Raw genomic sequence first — 20,861 nt, forward strand, 5'->3', positions numbered from 1 at the left:
TTGTGAAGACTGCTACACTCCTTAACTGTTTTTTGCCTTTACAGAAGCAACCTTGAGATCTCAGCTGCCCGTGTTATCAACAGCTCAAAGACTACAAAACCTCCGGAAGAAGCTGCGAAAAAGCAAAGAGGACATGCTGCAAGCAGTTATGAAGCACCCTGTCACAGAGAATCAAAGAGTGCAGGACTGGAGGGAAAGGGAAAGCAGGATCCGCCAGAAAAACGCAGCGGACAGGAAGAAAAGCACAAAACAACTGATAAGCTTCCTGGCATGCCAAGCGGACTCTATCCAGGTGCTCGTAGCCATGCAGGCAGAGCACTACTGCGCCTGCCCGCCGCCCTGTCCCAAAGCTCTTTCCCTTGTGCCCCCGTGTCAGCTCAAAACCCTCTTCCCCTGCATCCAGGTTCTTACCACCACCAGCTGCCTCCAACACCTGTACGTTCACCAACCAGCCCTGAGAACTACGACCCTTACCCTCTGCATATCAACCCCTATCACCATGCAGTTTAGCCATCCTGAAGTGCAGCAGTCATTGCACAGCACTCCAGACAGGACATATTCAAACCTGTGACTGTACAGTTCCCCACCTCACCCCTCTGTCCTTTTAGGTTTCCAAAAAGTTGTATGTCTGTCAATAAAGTAATTTTCTTTTCAATAAATGAATTCTTGGCTTTGAAAACAGTCTTTATTATTGCAGGAAGTCAAAGATACCTTAGCGCAGGAAAGAAACAGGCACTGCAAATCAGCTTAGGAAACACAGATTCCTACTAACATTGTGTCGGAGAAAAACTCAGTTCTTGCTTTTTGTTTGAGTGCAGCAGAGTCAGATACTTTATTCTGTTTAGCAGCTACAACAGGGAGACAGTGCAGTAGGACATAGGGTCTCCCCTTCCTAGACAGGTCTCTCAACAGGTAAACAATTACAGCAAGCATTTATTCTTTTGTTATAGACAATAATTAGCAACAGCTGCATTTTGTTTATACATAGGTCATCCTGATATCTTGTTTTTCTCACTTAAGAGACGCCAGTCTACATATTGTATTATCTACACAAGGTCGAAAAACAACTTCTCACACAGTTTTTTTCCACTCGCCTCACACAATCCTTGCTTTTACAAATCTCGCGTTATTAGGGTTACAGCTAGCCTAACTGGCTAACAGAGACTGTCATGCATTAAGATCCCTGGTCAGTTCTTTCTGTACTTCCACAATTGTAACCACTGCACTTCACTCCCGTGCAAGGCACCAAACATTACTGTTGGTTTTCAGCCTCAAATTCCTCCCTCAAGGCATTCCTAATCCTTGCAGCCCTGTGCTGGGCCTCTCTAGTAGCCCTGCTCTCTGGCTGTGCAAATCCAGCCTCCAGGCGTTGAACCTCGGAGGTCCATGCCTGACTGAATCTTTCACCCTTCCCTTCACAAATATTATGGAGGGTGCAGCACGCAGATATAACTGTGGGGATGCTGCTTTCCCCCAAGTCTAGCTTCCCATACAGAGATTGCCAGCGCCCCTTTAAACGGCCAAAAGGACACTCCACAGTCATTCGGCACCAGCTCAGCCTGTAATTGAACTGGTCCTTGCTCCTGTCAAGGTTCCCTGTAAATGGTTTCATGAGCCACAGCATTAACGGGTAAGCAGGGTCTCCAAGGATCACAATGGGCATTTTGACATCCCCTACTGTGATTTCCGGTCTGGGAAAAAAGTCCCAGCCTGCAGCTTCCTGAAGAGGCCAGTGTTCCGAAAGATGCGTGCATCATGCACCTTTCCGGGCCAGCCTGTATTAATGTCAATGAAACGCCCACGGTGATCCACAAGCACCTGGACAACCATGGAGAAATACCCCTTCCAATTAATGTACTCAAATGCTAGGTGGGGTTGTGCCAGAATAGGAATATGCGTCCCATCTATCGCCCCTCCACAGTTAGGGAAACCCATTTGTGCAAAGCCATCCACAATGTCCTGCACGTTCCCCAGAGTCACGGTTCTTCTTTGCAGGATGCGATTAATGGCCCTGCAAACTTGCATCAACACGATTCCAACAGTCGACTTTCCCACTCCAAACTGGTTCACCACCGATAGGTAGCTATCTGGAGTCGCCAGCTTCCAGATTGCAATAACCACCCACTTCTCCACCAGCAGGGCAGCTCTCAATCTCGTGTCCTTGCGCTGCAGGGTGGAGGCAAGCTCAGCACACAGTCCCATGAAAGTGGCTTTTCTCATCCGAAAGTTCTGCAGCCACTGCTCCTCATCTCAGACTTCCATGACGATGTGATCCCACCACTCATTGCTTGTTTCCCAAGCCCAAAAGTGGCGTTCCACGGTGCTGAGCATTTCCGTGAATGCCACAAGCAATTTAGTGTCGTATGCATCACGTGACTCGCTATCATCGTTGGACTCATCACTTTGGATCTTAAGGAATAGCTCAACTGCCAAACGTGATGTGCTGGCGAGACTCGTCAGCGTACTCCTCAGCATTTCGGGCTCCATTTCCCACAGAAATCGCGCTGCACAGAAATCGTTGAGAGAGTCAAGATGGCGCCAAAGGTGGACAGAAAAACAGTGATTGCTGGGATGTGAAGCGATGCATCATAGGGCATTGGGACAGGAAGCAGAATGACCCACCCCCTTCTCACAACCCATGGCACCAGAATGGGAAGAGGTGCTCTGTGGGATAGCTGCCCATAATGCACCACTCCAACACCACTGCAAATGCTCAAATGTGGCCACACTGCGGTGCTGGTAGCTGTCAGTGTGGCCACACTGCAGCACTTTCCCTACACAATTGTACGAAGACAGCTTTAACTCCCAGCGCTGCACACCTGCAAACTAAGTCTGACAGAGAATGAATGGAAGGAAGAGTGTATGCGTGAGTGTAAGGATGAGTCTGAGGGTTTGGCTACACTTTCAGCTGTACATTATGGAAGTGGTGCATTATGGGCAGCTATCCCAGCGTTCAAGTGGCTGCAATGTGCTTTTCAAAAGAGGAGGGTGGGGTGGAGTGTGACAGGGAGCGTGGGGGAGACAGAGAGAGTTAATTTTTGGAGCTGACACTGTTCTCAGCTCCCTGCCTTGCAAGTTCTAAGGACTGGAAGATACACAGTGCTTACCTTCAATCATTTTAAAAGTTTTGACCCCTTCCTCCAGCCCCTCTCATTCACTAAATGCAAGTAGCCTTCAGACCAGATAAGCACTCCAAAATGGATCCCCCCTCCCTCTCTCCGGGCTGCTTCTGTCCTCAAGGAAACACTAGCTGTGGACATTCCAAAGGGATCCCCCTGCCTGCCTCTGCTCGAGCAAACAGGAGCTGTGTTTGTTTTTTAGATAAGCAGCTCTGGGAGCCCCAAGTTCACAACAAAACAAAGAGTGTTATCTTTACTTAAAAAGCATTATGGGAGGTTCTGAAGGTCAGTTACAGCGGAGTAAGATTAATCACTGTTTACACTGGCACCTCAGCACTGCAAGAGCAGCGCTGTTCTCTTTATTCCTCTCGTCGAGGTGGAGTACAGCCAGCGCTGTAGCCAGGGAGATACAGGGCTGTATGTGCCTTGCCAGTGTGGACGGGGAGTAAGTTACAGCGCTGTAAAGCCACCACCAGCGCTGTAACTCACAAGTGTAGCCAAGCCCTGAGAGAAAGAATGAATGACTGTGGCAGAGTGAGAGGGACTGAGAATGACTGACTGTAGGCAAGGGAGGGGGGAGAGGTGGTTGAAAAAAGGGAGGGATAGGTTGGGATGAGAGGAGAGGAGGAGGAGAAGGAAGAAAGGAAGCAAAAGACAAAGTGAGAAAAAGGAGCAAACAGAGCCCTAGAGAATGGATAATCTGGAGAGAAGAGGAGGGCAACAAGAAGGGTGGGACACAAGGCAAGTGTGAGAGGGACTGTGGGGAGCTAGCTGAGGGAGATAAACAGGGAACAGGGAGAGGAACTTGAGAAGAGTGAGAGAGAGATGGTGGGAACCTGGGAGGGCGGGAGGGAGAGTCCCAGTGGGTGGGAAGAGGCAAGAACAGGTTAGAAAATAATAAAGAGGGAGGGAAACAGAAAATGGAAGTGAGAGGGGAGAGAAGAAAAGAAAAATGAAGTCCACGGTCGTGCACAGCCTGAGGGCTACAGAGAGTTGTGTAATTGGTCTCTAGTTCTCTCCCCACTGGAAGGATATTGGGTCCTACACTGGGAAATCCATTTCCTGTGGATGAGAGACTCTGTGTGAATGCAGAGCACTCACTTGCACTTTGTGGTGTGTTTCAGATAGTATACCACGGAAATCCTTATGCGCCACATAACTCCACAGCTTACCTTACTTATGAAAGAGGAGTCGAGATTGGATGTTGGGGCATGTGCATCAATGCAATTTCTTCATCGCTCTATTCCTGTAAGTACCCGGGCGTGTACTCTGGCACTGTGTTTTAGAATGGATTTGATACTGTACATCGTTTCCCATGTTTTAAAAAACAAAAAAAATTACGGTGTGCAGTGCTGTTGTAGCTGTGTTGTTCCCAGGACATTAGAGAGACAAGGTGGGTGAGGTGATATCTTTTATTGGACCAACTTCTGTTGATGAGAGAGACTATCTACTGGTTTTTAATATTAAAACCTTTCAGAGATGTTACAAGGACCAGATCCACAAGGGACCTCAGCATGGCAATGCCTAACTTTTGGGCATCTAGCAAATCACAGGACCAAAAATGGGATCCACAAAGCCTGAGCCTGATGTGCAGACTCCCTGTACAATGAATGGGGAGATATATTGTGATTCAAAACAGCCCACTATGTGGGAAGCCACCTTAGCTAGCTAATGGGAGATGCTGACAGGAAGGGTGTGTCCTAAGCCTCACCTTTCTCTCAAAGATAGGCACCTGATCCATGATTGAGACCTTCCTCTCCTAAAGTCAGGTGGCTTATGCACCTCACTCCACAGAAGGAGGGATGGTGGTGCTGTTGCTGCCCACTTTATAACTTTCAGCCAAGTGATTAGGTATGCAGAAGACCCAGGTTCAATCCCCCTTTCTGCCTAAAGTGGAGAAAGGATCTGAACAGGGGTCTCCCACCTCTCAGGAGAAGCACTCTAACTACAGGGCTATGCGCTATTCTGACGTGGGGCATCCTCTTTCTCTCCAGTTTGAAGCTGTGCCTACCCTTTGTGCTCTGAGCCCAAGTTTTCGTTCCATTGCAGTGGGACTACGCAGGAAGTGGGGTACTATTTAACAGGAGAGGTGGCCCATTAGTGTTAAAATGACCCCAAAGGCGAATGGTGGAGGTAGAATGGATATGCTGGGGATAGTTCTAAGGTTCTATTTCACCTAGCAATCCTGCAGATGTGGCCCATCTCTTCATGGCCTCTCCCCACCTGTGCTCCTCACAAGAGAAAGTCATCACAGTGTATTGCAAGACCTTGCGATAAAAATGAATCTTGCCTTGCAATATCATTGTGTAAATGTGTCAGCTCAGGGCCAAAAATCTGCTTATTAGCCCTTGGCATGGTGATAAGGGAATAATATATAAAAAAACATTCAAAAAGCTTTCACTTTCTCTGTAGGCAGAAAAGTGAGCTGAGTAGACTTTTGGAGGGCTGAGCTATGCATCTAATAAAAAGGCTTTATTGTAATCTTGTGTAGATCCTTTCCTTTTGGCTCTCAATCGCAGATATTTGTGTAATACCTCCTTCAACTCCAACAGGAATGTCTATAACTGATGTCAAATGCTCTGGATGTCAAACAGTGGATCTGTTTGTCTTCATCCCAGCTTGTCAAAGAGATTCTCTTATAATTGAATGCTCAAAAGAAATACTATTGCAATTACTAGGTTGTGTTATTTTTAGTCTCAACAGTTTTTTCCCCCTTTCTTTTCACAGACTTGCAAAAAGCTTTTCTGCCTTATATCGGATTAAAGGGACTTTATTTCATTGGATACCTGCTTTTTGGGATAGGCACTGGGTTTATTGGACTGTTTCCCAAGGTATATTCTACTCTGGCTCTGTGCTCGCTCTTTGGAGTCATGTCCAGCACGCTGTACACTGTCCCATTCAACCTCATTGCAGAATATCACAGGGAGGAAGAGGTGAGTTTAATGTCTATGTAAAGAAGGAATTGGTATTTGCCTTGTTTTGTTTTGTCCATTTTAACCGGAGAAGGGGATTTATTTTCATTTCAGATTATTTGTGGCAGCACAGTGCCATGGGGGGAGGTAGAGTTTCAAAAGTACGGAGCTTCAAGAGTTTGGTGATAACGCTAATACTACAACTCATTTATCATTATAAAGCACTTTTCACCTGAGATCTCAAAGAACTTGAGAAACAGAAATGAAGCTTGTGTCAACCTTGTGAGAGAGGTAAGGACAGAATCAGTTTAGGGAACTGTGGCACAGAGGCTAAGTCCTGCAAGTCACTCAACTCAGGCAAACGCATGTGTCTGCATGGAACCCCACTGATGCCAGTGGGTTTCTGCAATGGATGTTTGTCATGTTGTGGGGTGCCATCCAGACTAGTGAGGGATTATGTCACTGCCGGCCCTGTAATCCTAGGTGCTCCCAGCATGGTCACCAATAGGCAGCAGACAAGCATTGCACTGAGTGTCTGTGTATTAAGCAGCTCTGCTTCAGCAACCGTAATTCCAGTAGCCTACTATGCTCTGGTCTCCACCAGCCTTGGTCAATACTAGCCAAGTGACTCCAACACGCTCCCAGTCCCGACTTTGCAGAGCACAGGGTTTGGGGAAATGTCCAGCCCTTTCCTGAACTATTCAGAGAAATATTAAGGTTCATTTGCTCCTCTAAAGTGACAAACTGCACAGCTTATCACTTTAACTGGAGTTAACAATCACTTCGATTCACACAAAAGACTGGGTTGGCTTAGGTTACAAGTAAAACAAGTTTATTAATGAAAGGAGATAAGATTTTAAGTGATACCAAGTAGAAGGAATAAAGTTAGAAAGGGCTACAAATTAACTAAAGTGCTGTGCTGTGGCTAGCAGTTGGAAGCTGTGAGCTTCTAACCAAGGTTTGAAATCTAGAAGTCTCTGTTCATTGGCTGAGCCTAAGTCAGAGGGTGGGGCTGTCAGGAAGGCCAGGGCTTTATAAAGCAGTGAGCAAGCAACCAGGGAGCTTTGCAAACAGGGGCTGCTAACTGAGTTTCCGGAGGGAGTTGGGAAAGGGAGTGAGAAGGCTTGCTCACTTGCCATTCTTTAAAACCTTTAACCTAAACTATAATCAAAACTTCTTGATTTAAACAAAACCCCTCTCATTAACCTAGGTAGCTTTAAGAGAGAATGCAGGCAGAAGCCCAGCAGCAGAGTGGGGGCTATCCCAGTTTATTGCGCTGAATGCAGCATGTATGATTACCTGCCCTGTGGGTGAGTGGCGTATGTGTGCATTCGGTGCAAGGAGCTCCTGGCCCTCAGAGACCATGTTCGGGCTTTGGAGGCCAGGGTGGCAGAACTGGAGGAGCTAAGGGAGACAGAGAGGTATGTTGATGAGGCTTTCTGGGACACTGTAGATCTGTCCCACCTCCGGTCAGACAGCGCCCAGGGAAGTAGAGCAGTTAACAAGAGCAGAGGGAAACCTTCCCATAGTTGGGACCCTCCTTCCAGATGGTGTTAGGGTATCCTCTTGCACTGAGGTTACCTCTCTGGGAGAGGGAACAAAAAGTCATTAGGAAAAGGCAGGTGTTAGTAATGGGAGATTTGATCATTAGAAACATAGATAGCTGGGTTTGTGATGACCAGGAGAACCATACAGTGACTTGCCTGCCTGTTGCAAAGGTTGCGGATCTCTCGAGGCATCTGGATACACTTTTTTGTGTAGTGCTGGGGTGGAGTTGGTGGTCGTGGTACATGTAGGTACCAATGACATAGGGAAGAGTACGAAAGATGTCCTGTAGGCCAAATTTAGGCTGCTAGGAAAGAGATTGAAATACAGGACCTCTATGGTAGCATTCTCAGAAACTCTGACATTTAATATCAGAAAGGGGAACTATGCAAAAATGAAGAGGTTAATTAAACAGAAATTAAGTGGTACAGGGACTAGAGTGAAATCCCTGCAAACTGCATGGACACTTTTCAAAGACAGCATAATAGAGGCCCAACTTAAATGTATACCCCAAATTAAGAAACACAGTAAAAGAACGGAAAAAGAACCACTGTGGACTTAACAACCATGTAAAAGAAGCAATGAGAGATAAAAAGGCATCTTTTAAAAAGTGGAAGTCAAATCCTTCTGAGGTAAATAGAAAGGAGTGTAAACACTGCCAAATTAAGTGTAAAAATGTAATAAGAAATGTCAAAAAGGAGTTTGAAGAACAGCTAGTCAAAAATTCAAAAGGTAATAACAAAATGTTTTTTAAGTACATCAGAAGCAGGAAGCCTGCTAAACAACCTGTAGGGCCCCTGGACTATTGAGATACAAAAGGAGCGCTTAAAGATGATAAAGTCATTGCGGAGAAACTAAATGAATTCTTTGCTTCAGTCTTCATGGCTGAGGATGTTAGGGAGATTCCCAAACCTGAGTCATCCTTTGTAGATGACAAATCTAAGGAATTGTCACAGATTGAAGTGTCACTAGGGGAGATTTTGGAATTAAATGATAAACTTAACAGTAACAAGTCACGGGGACCAGAGGGCATGCACCCAAGAGTTCTGAAAGAACTCAAATATGAAATTGCGGAACTATTAACTATGGTTTGTAACCTGTCCTTTAAATCGGCTTCTGTACCCAGTGACTGGAAGATAGCTAATGTAACGCCAATATTTAAAAAGGGCTCTAGAGGTGATCCCGGCAATTACAGACCAGTAAGTCTAACATCAGTACCAGGCAAATTAGTTGAAACAACAGTAAAGAATAAAATCGTCAGACACATAGAAGAACATAACTTGTTGGGCAAAAGTCAACATGGTTTCTGTAAAGGGAAATCATGTCTTACTAATCTATTAGAGTTCTTTGGAGGAGTCAACAAATATGTGGACAAGGGGGATCCAGTGGACATAGTGTACTTAGATTTACAGAAAGCCTTTGTCAAGGTCCCTCACCAAAAGCTCTTACATAAATTAAGTTGTCATGGGATAAGAGGAAAGATCCTTTCATGGATTGAGAACTGGTTAAAAGACAGGGAACAAAGGGTGGGAAATGTTTAGAATGGAGAGGAGTAACTATTGGTGTTCCCCAAGGGTCAGTCCTAGGACCAGTCCTATTCAATTTATTTATAAATGATCTGAAGAAACAGGTAAATAGTGAGGTGGCAATGTTTGCAAATGATACTAAACTGCTCAAGATAGTTAAGACCAAAGCAGACTATGAAGACCTTCAAAAAGATCTCACAAAACTAAGTGATTGGGCAACAAAATGGCAAATGAAATTTCATGTGGCTAAATGTAAAGTAATGCACATTGTAAAAAAATAACCCCAACTATACAAACAATATGATGGGGGCTAATTTAGCTACAACTAATCAGGAAAGAGATCTTGGAGTCATCGTGGATAGTTCTCTGAAGACATCCACGCAGTGTGCAGTGGCAGTCAAACAAGCAAACAGGATGTTAGGAATGATTAAAAAAGGGATAGAGAATAAGATGGAGAATATCTTATTGCCCTTATATAAATCCATGGTACGCCCACATCTTGAATACTGCGTACAGATGTGGTCTCCTCATCTCAAAAAGGAAATACTGGCATTAGAAAAAGTTCAGAAAAGGGCAACTATAATGATTAGGGGTTTGGAACAGGTCCATATGAGGAGAGATTAAAGAGGCTAGGACTTTTCAGCTTGGAAAAGAGGAGACTAAGGGGGGATATGATAGAGGTATATAAAATCATGAGTGATGTGGAGAAAGTGAATAAAAAAAAGTTATTTACTTGTTCCCATAATATAAGAACTAGGGGCCACCTAATGAAATTAATGGGCAGCAGGTTTAAAATAAATAAAAGGAAGTTCTTCACACAGGGCACAGTCAGCCTGTGGAACTCCTTGCCTGAGGAGTTTGTGAAGGCTAGGATTATAACAGAGTTTAAAAGAGAGCTAGATAAATTCATGGAGGTTAAGTCCAATAATGGCTATTAACCAGGATGGGTTAGGAATGGTGACCCTAGCCTCTGTTTGTCAGAGGGTGGAGATGGATGGCAGGAGAGAGATCATTTGATCATTACCAGTTAGGTTCACTCCTTCTGGGACATCTAGCATTGGCCACTGTTGGAAGACAGGATACTGGGCTGGATGGACCTTTGGTCTGACTCATTCTTGTGTTCTTAAGCTTTCTAATGACTCAGACTTACCAAAACTACAGTCTTATCTTTCAAAGCAAGTTTCTTCTCTCACTTCCTTCCAGCAAGATGGCTGACCTGCTCCTTGATCAGGATCTCCCACAAAACCCAAAGTGCTTGGTTCCTTTGTCTTCTTAGGTGACAGCTCACTTGAGGATCTCTGCCCCACTCCTCTTTTATAGTCCAGTGAACCTTTGAAATGGATTCTTCTGAAGATTACCCCTTCCCCCCAAAATAAAGTTCATTCAAGCTGTGAGAAGGAGACATGGAGTCTGGTGGCTAAGGAAATTCCATGTTGGTTTCTTCCCCTGATGGTGTTTGCTATAATGAAAATTAATCTGTTTCTGCCCACTCTACTGCAAATAAATGGTCACTTGACATGTGATTGTCAGTCGACTCTGATGACAGCTGGCTGGAGGTGTTGTCTTGTCTTTTGTCTGGGGGAAACCTGTTTACACACTCCCCAGACTTATCTAGTAAACACATTTTAGTCTCACATAATTCTTCATGTTTGTATGATCTTTTGAGCATTTATTGTGCATATCCCACCCAAGAATATTAATGATCAGTGTGTTACTGGTTTTCCAGTGATACCTTACCTGATACATATCAGGTACAGTTTATGACATTAATGAGTTGGGGTACGCTGAACTGGTCACACCAGCTGAAACTCTGTACCAGATATCATGGAATCCATTGCTCTCTGGCATTGGGATGCTTTTAGGTACAGTGTCCACACACAGCTCTTTGCAGGATTGGATCTGAAGAGCTTGTCCACCCATAACAGTCTTTCTGATATAAGGGTGTGAATTTAGAGTGGAATAGCTGTTCCAGAATAACTCCATGTGTAGACAATTCCTAAATGACTTACCTGAGGCCACATAGGTAGTGGAAATATAACCTACAAACTGTAGGTCCATCTTGTGCTTTAACCACTAGACTACACTTCCAAATGAGCAGGAGGGGGAAACATTCAGCATTCTGAGAAAGGCATTTGTTTGTCATCACGTGTTGTTTTTTTAAACCCAGGTGTGGTATATATTTGAACAGTGTTTAGCACAAAGGGGCTCCAGTCTCTGATTGGGGCTCCCAGAACTGCTATCATACCAATCAATAATTATATAGAACATAAATAATCAGTTTTACAAGCTAGGTCTGTGCATGGCTTTGTTCCTGCAAGCAAGACTGAGGGCCAGATCCTCATCTTGTATAAATAAGTGAAGCTCTATTTACTTCAGTGGAGCTGGGCCAGTGTACACTAGCTGAGGATGCAGCTGAGTCCCTAAAGTATATAACCAAAACATGTAAGGAAATGTAAGTAGCTTAGTTAACTAAAAGTATTATACAAATGATTTGTTAAATGGAATTTTATGCACTTCAGCATTAAATTATCTGAATAAAAGAAATAAGGTATTTGTTATGCTAAAATACCTGCCCCCTGACAAACCCCTGGGACTCCCATGCCTATCCAACCACTGCCTGTCTCCTGACTGGCCCCCCCCAAACCCCTGATCCATCTAACCCCCCCTTCTCCCTGCCCCTGTCTGCCCCCCTGAACCTCCACTCCATCCAACCCCCCCTGCTCCCTGTCCCTTAACTGTCCCCTCCCGGAACCCCCTACCCCTTCTCCAACCCCCCAGCCCACTTACCGTGCCACTCAGACCAGCACGTCTGGCTCCACGCAGCACCAGACACACTGCTGCATACAGAGTCCATGCCTATTCAACCGCTGTTGTTGAGAGTTGTTGAGAGACTCTGAAACATGAAAGATGAATACGAATTTGAAAGACTTGATCTTTAGAAAAGTTTTCAATATAGGCTGGAACTGGAAACTTTGGGGAGATGAATAAATGAAATGCGAGCAAAGCGAATCATAATACAGTATGTGTGGCTGCAAGCAATGTGTGGCTAGATTGAGTCAGTGAGAGTACAGCAACTATAAGAGCAAGTGAAACTGCAACCTGACACTTGAAAGATGACTTACAGAAAGCTCTTAGTCCAGTGAATCCTTGGAGGATATTTTTAATGTGATGGAACATTTCCCAGAATTGACTTTTTTAATTTTGCCAGTTAATTTCTCTGTTATTGGCAGCACAGATCAGTTTTCACGAAGTATTTTAGAAAGACTTAATAAGGGATGGGGATGAACCACAAAGCTATGATCTATGATTCTATAAATTGGGGGGAGGAGAGGAAAGGGAAACTGAACCCAAAGTTTCAGGTTAGTCCATTATGGTGATAGGAATGAGATGCATAATGCAAATCTGGCTCTGGGCAGGTTCAGGGATGCTGGATTCAGACCCATCTGTCACTGGATGTAAATGAGTTAAAAGTTGTGCAAGTGCAAATGTGTAGTTCATATTTAATAAGCCAGTGTCCTCAAAGAGATAATCAGAAGAGAACCAGTTGCTTCTGCTTTGATGGCTGCTTCTTGATTAACTCTGTTGGATGGTATGGTTTCACCAGTTCTGACACTAACAAAGTTAGTTTTAATCTCAAAACTTCTAAAGTATGCAAGATAGAGTAACGAAAAAGCATCTCATAGATGGCTGTATTTGTTCAAAAACTGATGTACCTGTCTTTGGAACCATAGGCACATCATGGGAATAAGCACCGCCCAGTAAAACATTCACCATTTCAATAAAAACTATAATTTGAGTCCAGAATCCCCCAGATGACTTGCTTTTTGCATGACGTAGTCAAAAATAAATGTGGTTGGATCATGTAATTCAAGAAAGGCATAGAACAAAGAGCAGACCTTTTTAATCAATGGGCTTTCTATGAAAATGGAACTGCACCAGGATGTAAACTATTGGCCTCTCAATTCCTCTTGCATATTGAGCACAAAGCTCACTTGTTCCCTGTTATTTGAGTATGGTTATCTGTAGCTGATATGGAAGACACGTGTAGTGCTGAGAGGCAGAGCCCCTACTTTAGATGGGAATGAGGAGGAGGTGGTGATGCCCACCCTATAACCCAGTGGTTCGAGCACTAGAGAATAATTCCCTTTGGCCCAATGACTATTTAAGTATTTATTCACAGTCATTGGGCTGGAGAGCAAGCAATTGAGGGAATGATTGTGTAGCCTGGTGGTTAGGACACCTTTGTAGGAGACCCTGGGTCTAGTCCCTCTACTCCAATCACTATTTAATCCAAAGTGGAGAGGAAAGACTGAGGCAGTCGCACTTTAGACTATCCCAGAACTCACTGGTTTGAGCATGCTCCTGAGAGGTGAGAGACCCACTGTGTTCCAATCCTCTTTTTCCCCTCTGACAGAGGTGGCGGATTGAACTGGGTCTTCCACATTCCAGGCCAGTGCTCTATCCAGTGGGCTAAAAGTTATACGGTGCCCCCCCTTCACCCACTCCCTCAGTTTTGAATGGGATCTGATCTGGTAGGCATGCTCAGAGGCCGCCGACAGGATTGGGCCCTGTTCCTCGCTTAGGTGGCCAAATGTGCCCTTCTTCCCCTGGTCTGTGAATTGCTCTAGAGCGCAGGTGGGAGATAGGCATCTGGGCATTTAGCATGGGGCAGCAGTGCACATGTCCAAAACGTAGTATCTAGGGAACTTTGGCAGTGGAAAGTTATGCACCAAATGAGCGTAGGCACTTACAGGGATAGGCGGCAACCAAGTGGGACGCAGGGGCGGCTCTACACAACCAGCAAAGCAAGCACCTGCTTGGGGCAACCATTTGCAGGGGCGGCAGGGATCCAGCATGGGAGCTGAGCACCAACAGGGGGTTCTGGAGCTGTAGTTCCTTGGTTAGCTTCCTGCCTAGAGAGCCAGCCTTAGAGCAAGGAAAGAACTACATTTCCCAGCATTCCCTTGGCCACTACCAACTGGAAAGGAAGGAGGGGCCCTTCATGCGGCAGCATGCTGTGTGTGGAGAGTTGCACTGGGAATGGTAGGGAGACCATATTTTAACATTCAAAAAACAGGACACTCCAGGGGGAGGGAAGCCCCACCCTGCCACCATCCACTCTTTCCAACTGCCCCCCACAGAATCCCCAACCCATCCAACACGCCCTCCCCCCGCTTCTTGTCCCCTGATCACCCCTCCTGGGACCCCTGCCCCTAACTGCCCCCCAGAACACGAGCCCCTATCTAAGCACTGCTGGTCCTTGTCCCCTGATTGCCCCCTCCCAGGACCACTGCCCCTAACTGCCCCCCAGGACCCTACCCCTATCTAAGCCTCCCTTCTCCTTGTCCCCAACTGCCCCCTCCTGAGACCCCCCCAACTTCCTCCCTAGGACCCCACCCCTACCTTTCCCCTGACAAACCCCTTGGACTCCCATGCTTATCCAACCGCTGCCTGTCACCTGTCTGCGCCCCAAACCCCTGACCCATCTAACTCCCCCTTCTCCTTGCCTCGTCTGCCCCCCTGAACCTCCACCCCATCCAACCCCCCCTGTTCCCTGTCCCTTGACTGTCCCCTCCTGGAATCCCCTACCCCTTCTCCAACCCCCCAGCCCACTTACCGTGCCACTCAGACCAGCATGTCTGGCTCCATGCAGCGCCAGACACTCTGCTGCCTACATGCTGCCTTGCTCCCCTGCAGAACCTGCAGCCCCCCCCCACACACACACCCAGCACCTGCCTTCCAGATTTGAACACCTCAAAATTCAGGAGTGCTCAAGCTCCTTTTGGGCGGCTGTTACTTCATTTCTCCCAAATCAAATATACTGATCCACTGTAACTTGCTGTAGAAAAAGTAGGATAAAATTGAGCAAGAAATGCTTCCCAGTGGTTATTAGGACTAGAACTGCTGTTTTCAACAGCCATTGCCTTTTGTTTGTTTGTTTGTTTGTTTGTTTAAAAGGAAGACAGTGATACTGCAGTGGCAAATTCCCCATAGAAAGAAAGCGTGGGAGCAAAAGAATAATAAAGGCACCTCAACTTTTCCTCATTTATGTAGGACAGTCTTATAATATGCATCCAGATATCCTCGAATCACACAAGCTGAAAATTGTTCCACTTTACTGCAGCTCTGTAGCCATATGGGAATCAATCCTGTCTGTTTTGTGCACATGCAAAATTCCTCCTGAATGACCCGCCCTGGGAGCGAGTTATCAGTGACCCAGGGCTGCTGCGGAAGGCGGGTGCAGGTGGGGCAGGGAGAGCCCAGGGCTGGGGTGGCAAGAGGTGTGGGGGGGCACTGGTGGGGGGGAAGGGAGAGCCCAGCACTGGGGCGGCAGAGGGGTACGGGGGGGGAGCCCTGGGCTGGGATGGGGAGCAGCCAAATTTTTTTTTGCTTAGGGCGGCAAAAAACCTAGAGCTAGCCCTGGTGGGAGGGCCAAGTCACTCTACAGTGGGAATAGGCTGAAGAGTGTTGTGCGGAAACTGAGTCTGACCCTCCCCACAAGAGGGCTCTCCAGGATGATGAGTTATGTAGCAATTTCCCACAGTTCTTTTTTAAAATTGAGTCTGAGTAGCATTTTGAAATACAATATGAAAAGCACTTAAAGAAATCAACAAGCATACTTAACAGCACAGGGCGTTGTGTTCCCTGAGCTGGCTGCCTATCCACCACAAAGCACTGAAACTCTCCTTATCTCTTGCTCTTTGATCTCACAGTGAGCGCTTACCACAAATCCTCTGTGTTCGGGAGTCTGCAAGAGAGGCAAAGTGAATCTATAAATTATCACTTAATTTTAGTTTCACAAAGACAAGCAGAACAATTCGTTCACGATGCAGTCCACACATAAGAATTAAGACAAATCTTGTGTTTTGCTACTTAGAAATAAATGGATTATATGGCTTTGAACCAGCTGTTTGACCCCCAACATTGATAACAGTGTTATGCAGAAGTTTTCTAAACTATAGATGGTTTTCAGATATGAAGGGCTAAATCCATCCTGGTGCTATGCTGGTGCATTGCAGGAGAAGATAGAATGGCTGCTGTTCAGCATTAAGCACTAATCAGTGGCACGGTGAGGTTGTGGTATGGACTGCTCAGAGACCCACCAAAGTGCACTCCTCACCATGGTACCCCATTACAAGGGATCTTGGTGTGTGTGTGGGTGTGTGTGTGGGTGTGTGAGTAGGATTCCTGTTGCTTAGGATGCCTCACCTGGTGCAAGTAAGGCTGTTGTTTTGACACTGAAACTTTTAAATAGATTGGAGCCTAGTCTAGATATCCCTCTCTCCCATATGTTTACTGTGACCGCTGCGATCAGCCCAGGAAGCAGGGCAGTCTTGGTGCGGAGTGTGGTCTTCTACTGTGGAATTCTCTTCCTGGCTTGGTTTGCCAGAGGCTGAATCTGCTGACCTTCAAGTCATGCTGCAATGTGCATTTTCCCCCCAGGCTGAGCATGGCTATAAAGGAAGATGTGTTGGGAGAGGGTAATGGAGAGTTTGTCATTGTTTGTAAGGACTATGTCTGAATGATTGTTTTCATTCTGTAGCTACTACACATGCATCCAGAGCATGAGACTAGCACATCTTAGACACCAGAAGACTAAAGAGGGAACAAGCAAGCCAGCATCCATTGCTGGCAGCAGCTATCTCATCATCTGGCAATAGCTGCATGTAGTACAATAGTTTCCCTTCAGAACACTGTAGTCTGGTGATTAGAGCACTGATGTGAGACTCAAGACATAGGTTCTATTCCTGATTTTGCTGCTGGGTGACCTTACAGAAATCATTTTGCTGCTCTGTGCCTCAGTTTCCCCACCTGTAAGACGGGGAGAATGACAGTGACTGCCTTTGTAAAGCATTTTGAAATCTACTGATGAAAAATTCTATACAAGAGCTAGGTATTATTATGTATTAATCAGTTGTCTCATTTGACTGGGTTTCATTTTATGCTTGTTTGCAGAGTCAAAAGGAGCAGAATGGAGGAGAAGCTGAGGCCCCTGGAAGAGGGAAGGGAATTGACTGCGCGGCTCTCACTTGCATGGTGCAGCTGGCACAGATCGTTGTTGGAGTGGGTCTGGGGTTCTTGGTCAGTGCTGCGGGCAGTGTAATTGTGGTTGTGATTTGTGCATCTGCTGTGGCATTAACAGGCTGTTGCTTTGTTGCTTGTTTTGTTCGGTATGTAGAATAGAACAGTGCATAAATGAAGGAAGAAATCCCCATGGGAACATTGTCATTCTTGATCTATATCCATTGGGTGCAGTTTCTACACTGATATTTTTATAGCATGCTCTTGTTTCATTGGCTGGAGTGGTTACAATTCCAGGGCATTATTTCTCCACAGAGTGGAAATACGTGGTAAAATTGGTGGCCTCACTTCTCAGGCTGTAATATCTCTCCATGACTTTCCTTCCTCTGCCTCAATTTTGTGTTAACATGTAAGCCACTTTCAGACATGGCAGTGTAATGCTCTTGATCATTAGTGGTAATGCTCATCATTAGCCAAGCTGGAGAGGAGAAGAGATGAAATGTGTGGCAAAAAGAATGTATCCAGTAAGAGTGAAAGCTGGGGTTACTGATCCCAAACTCCAAGGAGGTACTTTTAAGATGGGGGTTCTTAACCTAGGGTCGTGGTCCCAAGGAGGTGTCAAGGAGTCACCCCCAGTGCTCAGTTTGTTTCAGGCTGAGCCCCGGCACGTCTGGGCTTGGCAGTTCATAGCCCCGGCACCTCTAGGCTTGTCACATCAGTTATGAAAGTAAAAAAATTGCTTGAGCTCCGCACCTAATTGCTTGAGCCCCAGGACCTTCATTAGAGATTAAGCACTGGTCACAACCACTGTGTCCTTCCAGTATTGACAAAGGGGTTCCAGCTAGATAAGGAGCAGGCATAGTATGGAAAAGTGGATCCTGGTGTGGAAAAAGTTGAGAAGTCCTGCTTTACAGTATATCCCACTACTGGACAGCTTTATGTAGTATATTGTGCTTATATAAATGTGAAAGAAAAACTGAACAAGATTTTCAAACATGGATGCCTAGAGACGAGCTCCTAAGTCCATATTGAGGCACCTCAATAGGGAATCGGTGGGAAGCTGTTGGGAGTTGAGCACCTTTGAAAATCTAGTCCCTTGTTTAAATGTCTAAAATTAGGCACTCATTTTAAAAAAATCTTGGCCAAAAATTCTAAAATCTGTGAGCCACCTAAAATGTTCGAGTTATATAGTACTTACCTTAACCGAATGAATTCAGACCTGTTTGCTCTCCTCTTTTGCACATCAGAATCTAACTTGATCAAATTCTTGTTTTGCTTCTTTCACAGCATTCAACAGAATATTATTGTAACTTAATTCAGTTCCACAAAGCATTACCATGAATTGTTCTATATCCACACGTCAAACCAATATATGAAATCCTATAGGCAAACCAGTCTACTTTTATTTGAGTACAGAGCTTGCATCTTTATTTTCATTAAAACACCAGAATTTGTTACAGGGAGCTTCTGAATCATTCCATCCAGATTCAAGTCAGTTTCAAATTAGACCATAAAAGCTTAAGATTAAAGATATCTGAATGAGCTTTAGAGACCTGATTCTGTATTCCTGACTAACTGGAGTCAAGTTTGGGATACTTAAGAAATACTGGACCAGACCTGTTATTAAGTTGTATTCCTGGCTAAAATGTATCCAAAAGGAGCATTGAGCTGCTTGCTTCCAAAGTGCAGCATTTGTTTTTAAGGTGAAGTGTCTTTATTTGTGGAGTGCATCTCAGCCACTGAGAAGGTAGTGTAGGACCTGTCCTTGGAGCAGAAGACTGTCTAGAATGGCATGCGGGCAGCTGACTGAGTGGGACTTTGATACCCTGGAAAGGGAAGACTATACAGGGAGCTGGCCAGAGGGCTGAGACATGAAGAGGGAGAGCTGCGAGTCCTGGAGAGCAAGGGGTGGAGGAGGCGGTGTGAACAACAGTTGGAAGAGGGGCATCGGACCTAAGTGGAGCTAATTCCCTGATCTAGCTGCTAGGAGGCACCCAACAGTAAGCCCTTTGAGGTCAATTATCAAACATGTTTCCTTGCCGACATTTGGGATTTCAGTGAAGACTCATACTGGGGAATTCCAGTCTCAATCCTTGGGCATCTTCATGGTGTACCTTCCCACCCACCCCCAACATTGTTCTCATCCCTCCTGACAGCACAGCTTATGACAACACCCCCCCATTGCATTGCTGCCCATTAACCTCTCTCCCTTTTTACCTCTGCTGTGTGACTATGGAGAGAGAACACCAGTGGAATCAGGCTGGGTGGCTTGTCAGCTCTGCAGCATGTTCTCTCCCCTTCCACCTGATCTTGCTGAAGTCCATTTACCAATGCTGTGTTGCATTTGTGCTCCCATAGCCAGAGATGAGACAGAAATTAAAACACATCCTCTACTTCTTTAAGACTCCAGAGTAATATTCCCGCTTGTTTCCTACACAAAAAGGCATCCACCCAAAAATACAAATATCCTGATTAGAAAAATGGAAAAATTCCAGGTGTATGCATTGTGTGGAAAACCTTTTAAATGGCACCAAAACCAATCTTAAATATTACAGATCCTAAGCAGGAAACAAAGGTTCGCTTCAGCACTTTGAAAATGTTACAGATATTGAACATGTTCACTGTTGTACCATTCATTTCAAGGGTTCCACCAATTCTGCCTTTTTAATTTTATTTCAATGAATGGACCAAACTATAAATAGTATCAGTTACTGCATTTAATAGCAGACTGATGGGTGCTTTTAACTGAATAACATGGGCTATGAGGTCAAGAAGGCATTGAGTTTGGTACTGGTCATCCAGTTTTACCCCAATATAAGTAGGCTCCATTACATCAAGACCTGATGTAGAGTATAACCAAATAGAGAGAGAGAGAGAGAGATTGAGTAGGCATGTATGAGTGTGTAGGCAGGCACCCTTTCCAGGTGTTTGTCTAACCCAGTTGTTCTCAACCCATGACCTGTGGGCTGCTTGTGGCCCAATCATCACACAGCTGTGGCCCATGTGACATCCTCAGCGCCATACAGGAAGAATATGTATTTACACATGGGAGAATTCTGTGCCACTGTGCATGTGCAGAATTCATGTCCGGTGGAGAATTTTTTTTCCGCAGAAAATACATTCTACCTGAGAAATGCTGCAGTTCTGCCTTTCACCCACCAGAGGCTATTGTGGCACCAGAACAGCTAGCAGCTGGCTACCTTTGTCAAAGCACCCTGCCCATTGAGCCAGGTTAGAACAGACAGAGTGGGGCACGTGGGGCACACGGGGCTGCTGGGGGGTCACAGACTGGGGTTCAGAATGGCTAGCTGACGGGACAGACTAGGGTTTGGGCTCAGGAGCTAGTGGAGCGACAGCATTGAGTCAGGGGCTGAATGGGAGGGGTGCTGCAGGGTCACATGGGGCAAGAGGGAGGGGGCTCCAGGGACACATGGGGAAGAGGGGTAGATGTGCCCAACTGAATGGGGGAGGCTCCACAATTCCCTAACAATCCCCCCGCCTCAAACAAAACCCTGTTCCATACTTCTCCCACCTACCCTCTAGATTCACTTCCAGGCTCCTTTCCTCTCCCTCAGCTCTTCTGTTACTTCAGCTCCCCCAAGCCTTTGCACTGCTTCTGAGGAATGCAAGAAATACATTTCTGTACTGCAGTTTAAATGAATTATTCAAAGTTCTGTACTAATATGCCTAGTAATGAATCTATTTGTCATAAAAACATTTTGTTTTCTGTATTGTTA

At 45.5% G+C, this 20,861-nt stretch overlaps 1 protein-coding gene across 2 annotated transcripts in view; it reads left to right on the forward strand.

The window, feature by feature from the left end:
• SLC45A2 (solute carrier family 45 member 2) overlaps positions 1-20,861 on the forward strand; it is a 40,749-nt gene extending 19,888 nt beyond the window's left edge. Inside the window, exons 5-7 of one of the 2 annotated variants that reach the window (XM_030567739.1) lie at positions 4,244-4,367; positions 5,847-6,052; positions 17,059-20,861. In XM_030567739.1, coding sequence (XP_030423599.1) covers positions 4,244-4,367; positions 5,847-6,052; positions 17,059-17,286 — 558 coding nt within the window. In that variant the 3' untranslated portion in view covers positions 17,287-20,861. Of the gene's footprint in view, positions 1-4,243; positions 4,368-5,846; positions 6,053-10,378; positions 10,461-17,058 lie in introns of those variants that run through there. The other variant, XM_030567740.1, reaches the window with a different exon arrangement.

The sequence above is a fragment of the Gopherus evgoodei genome, chromosome 6, assembly GCF_007399415.2.
Source record: "Gopherus evgoodei ecotype Sinaloan lineage chromosome 6, rGopEvg1_v1.p, whole genome shotgun sequence".
In the NCBI taxonomy this organism is placed as follows: Eukaryota; Metazoa; Chordata; order Testudines; family Testudinidae; genus Gopherus; species Gopherus evgoodei.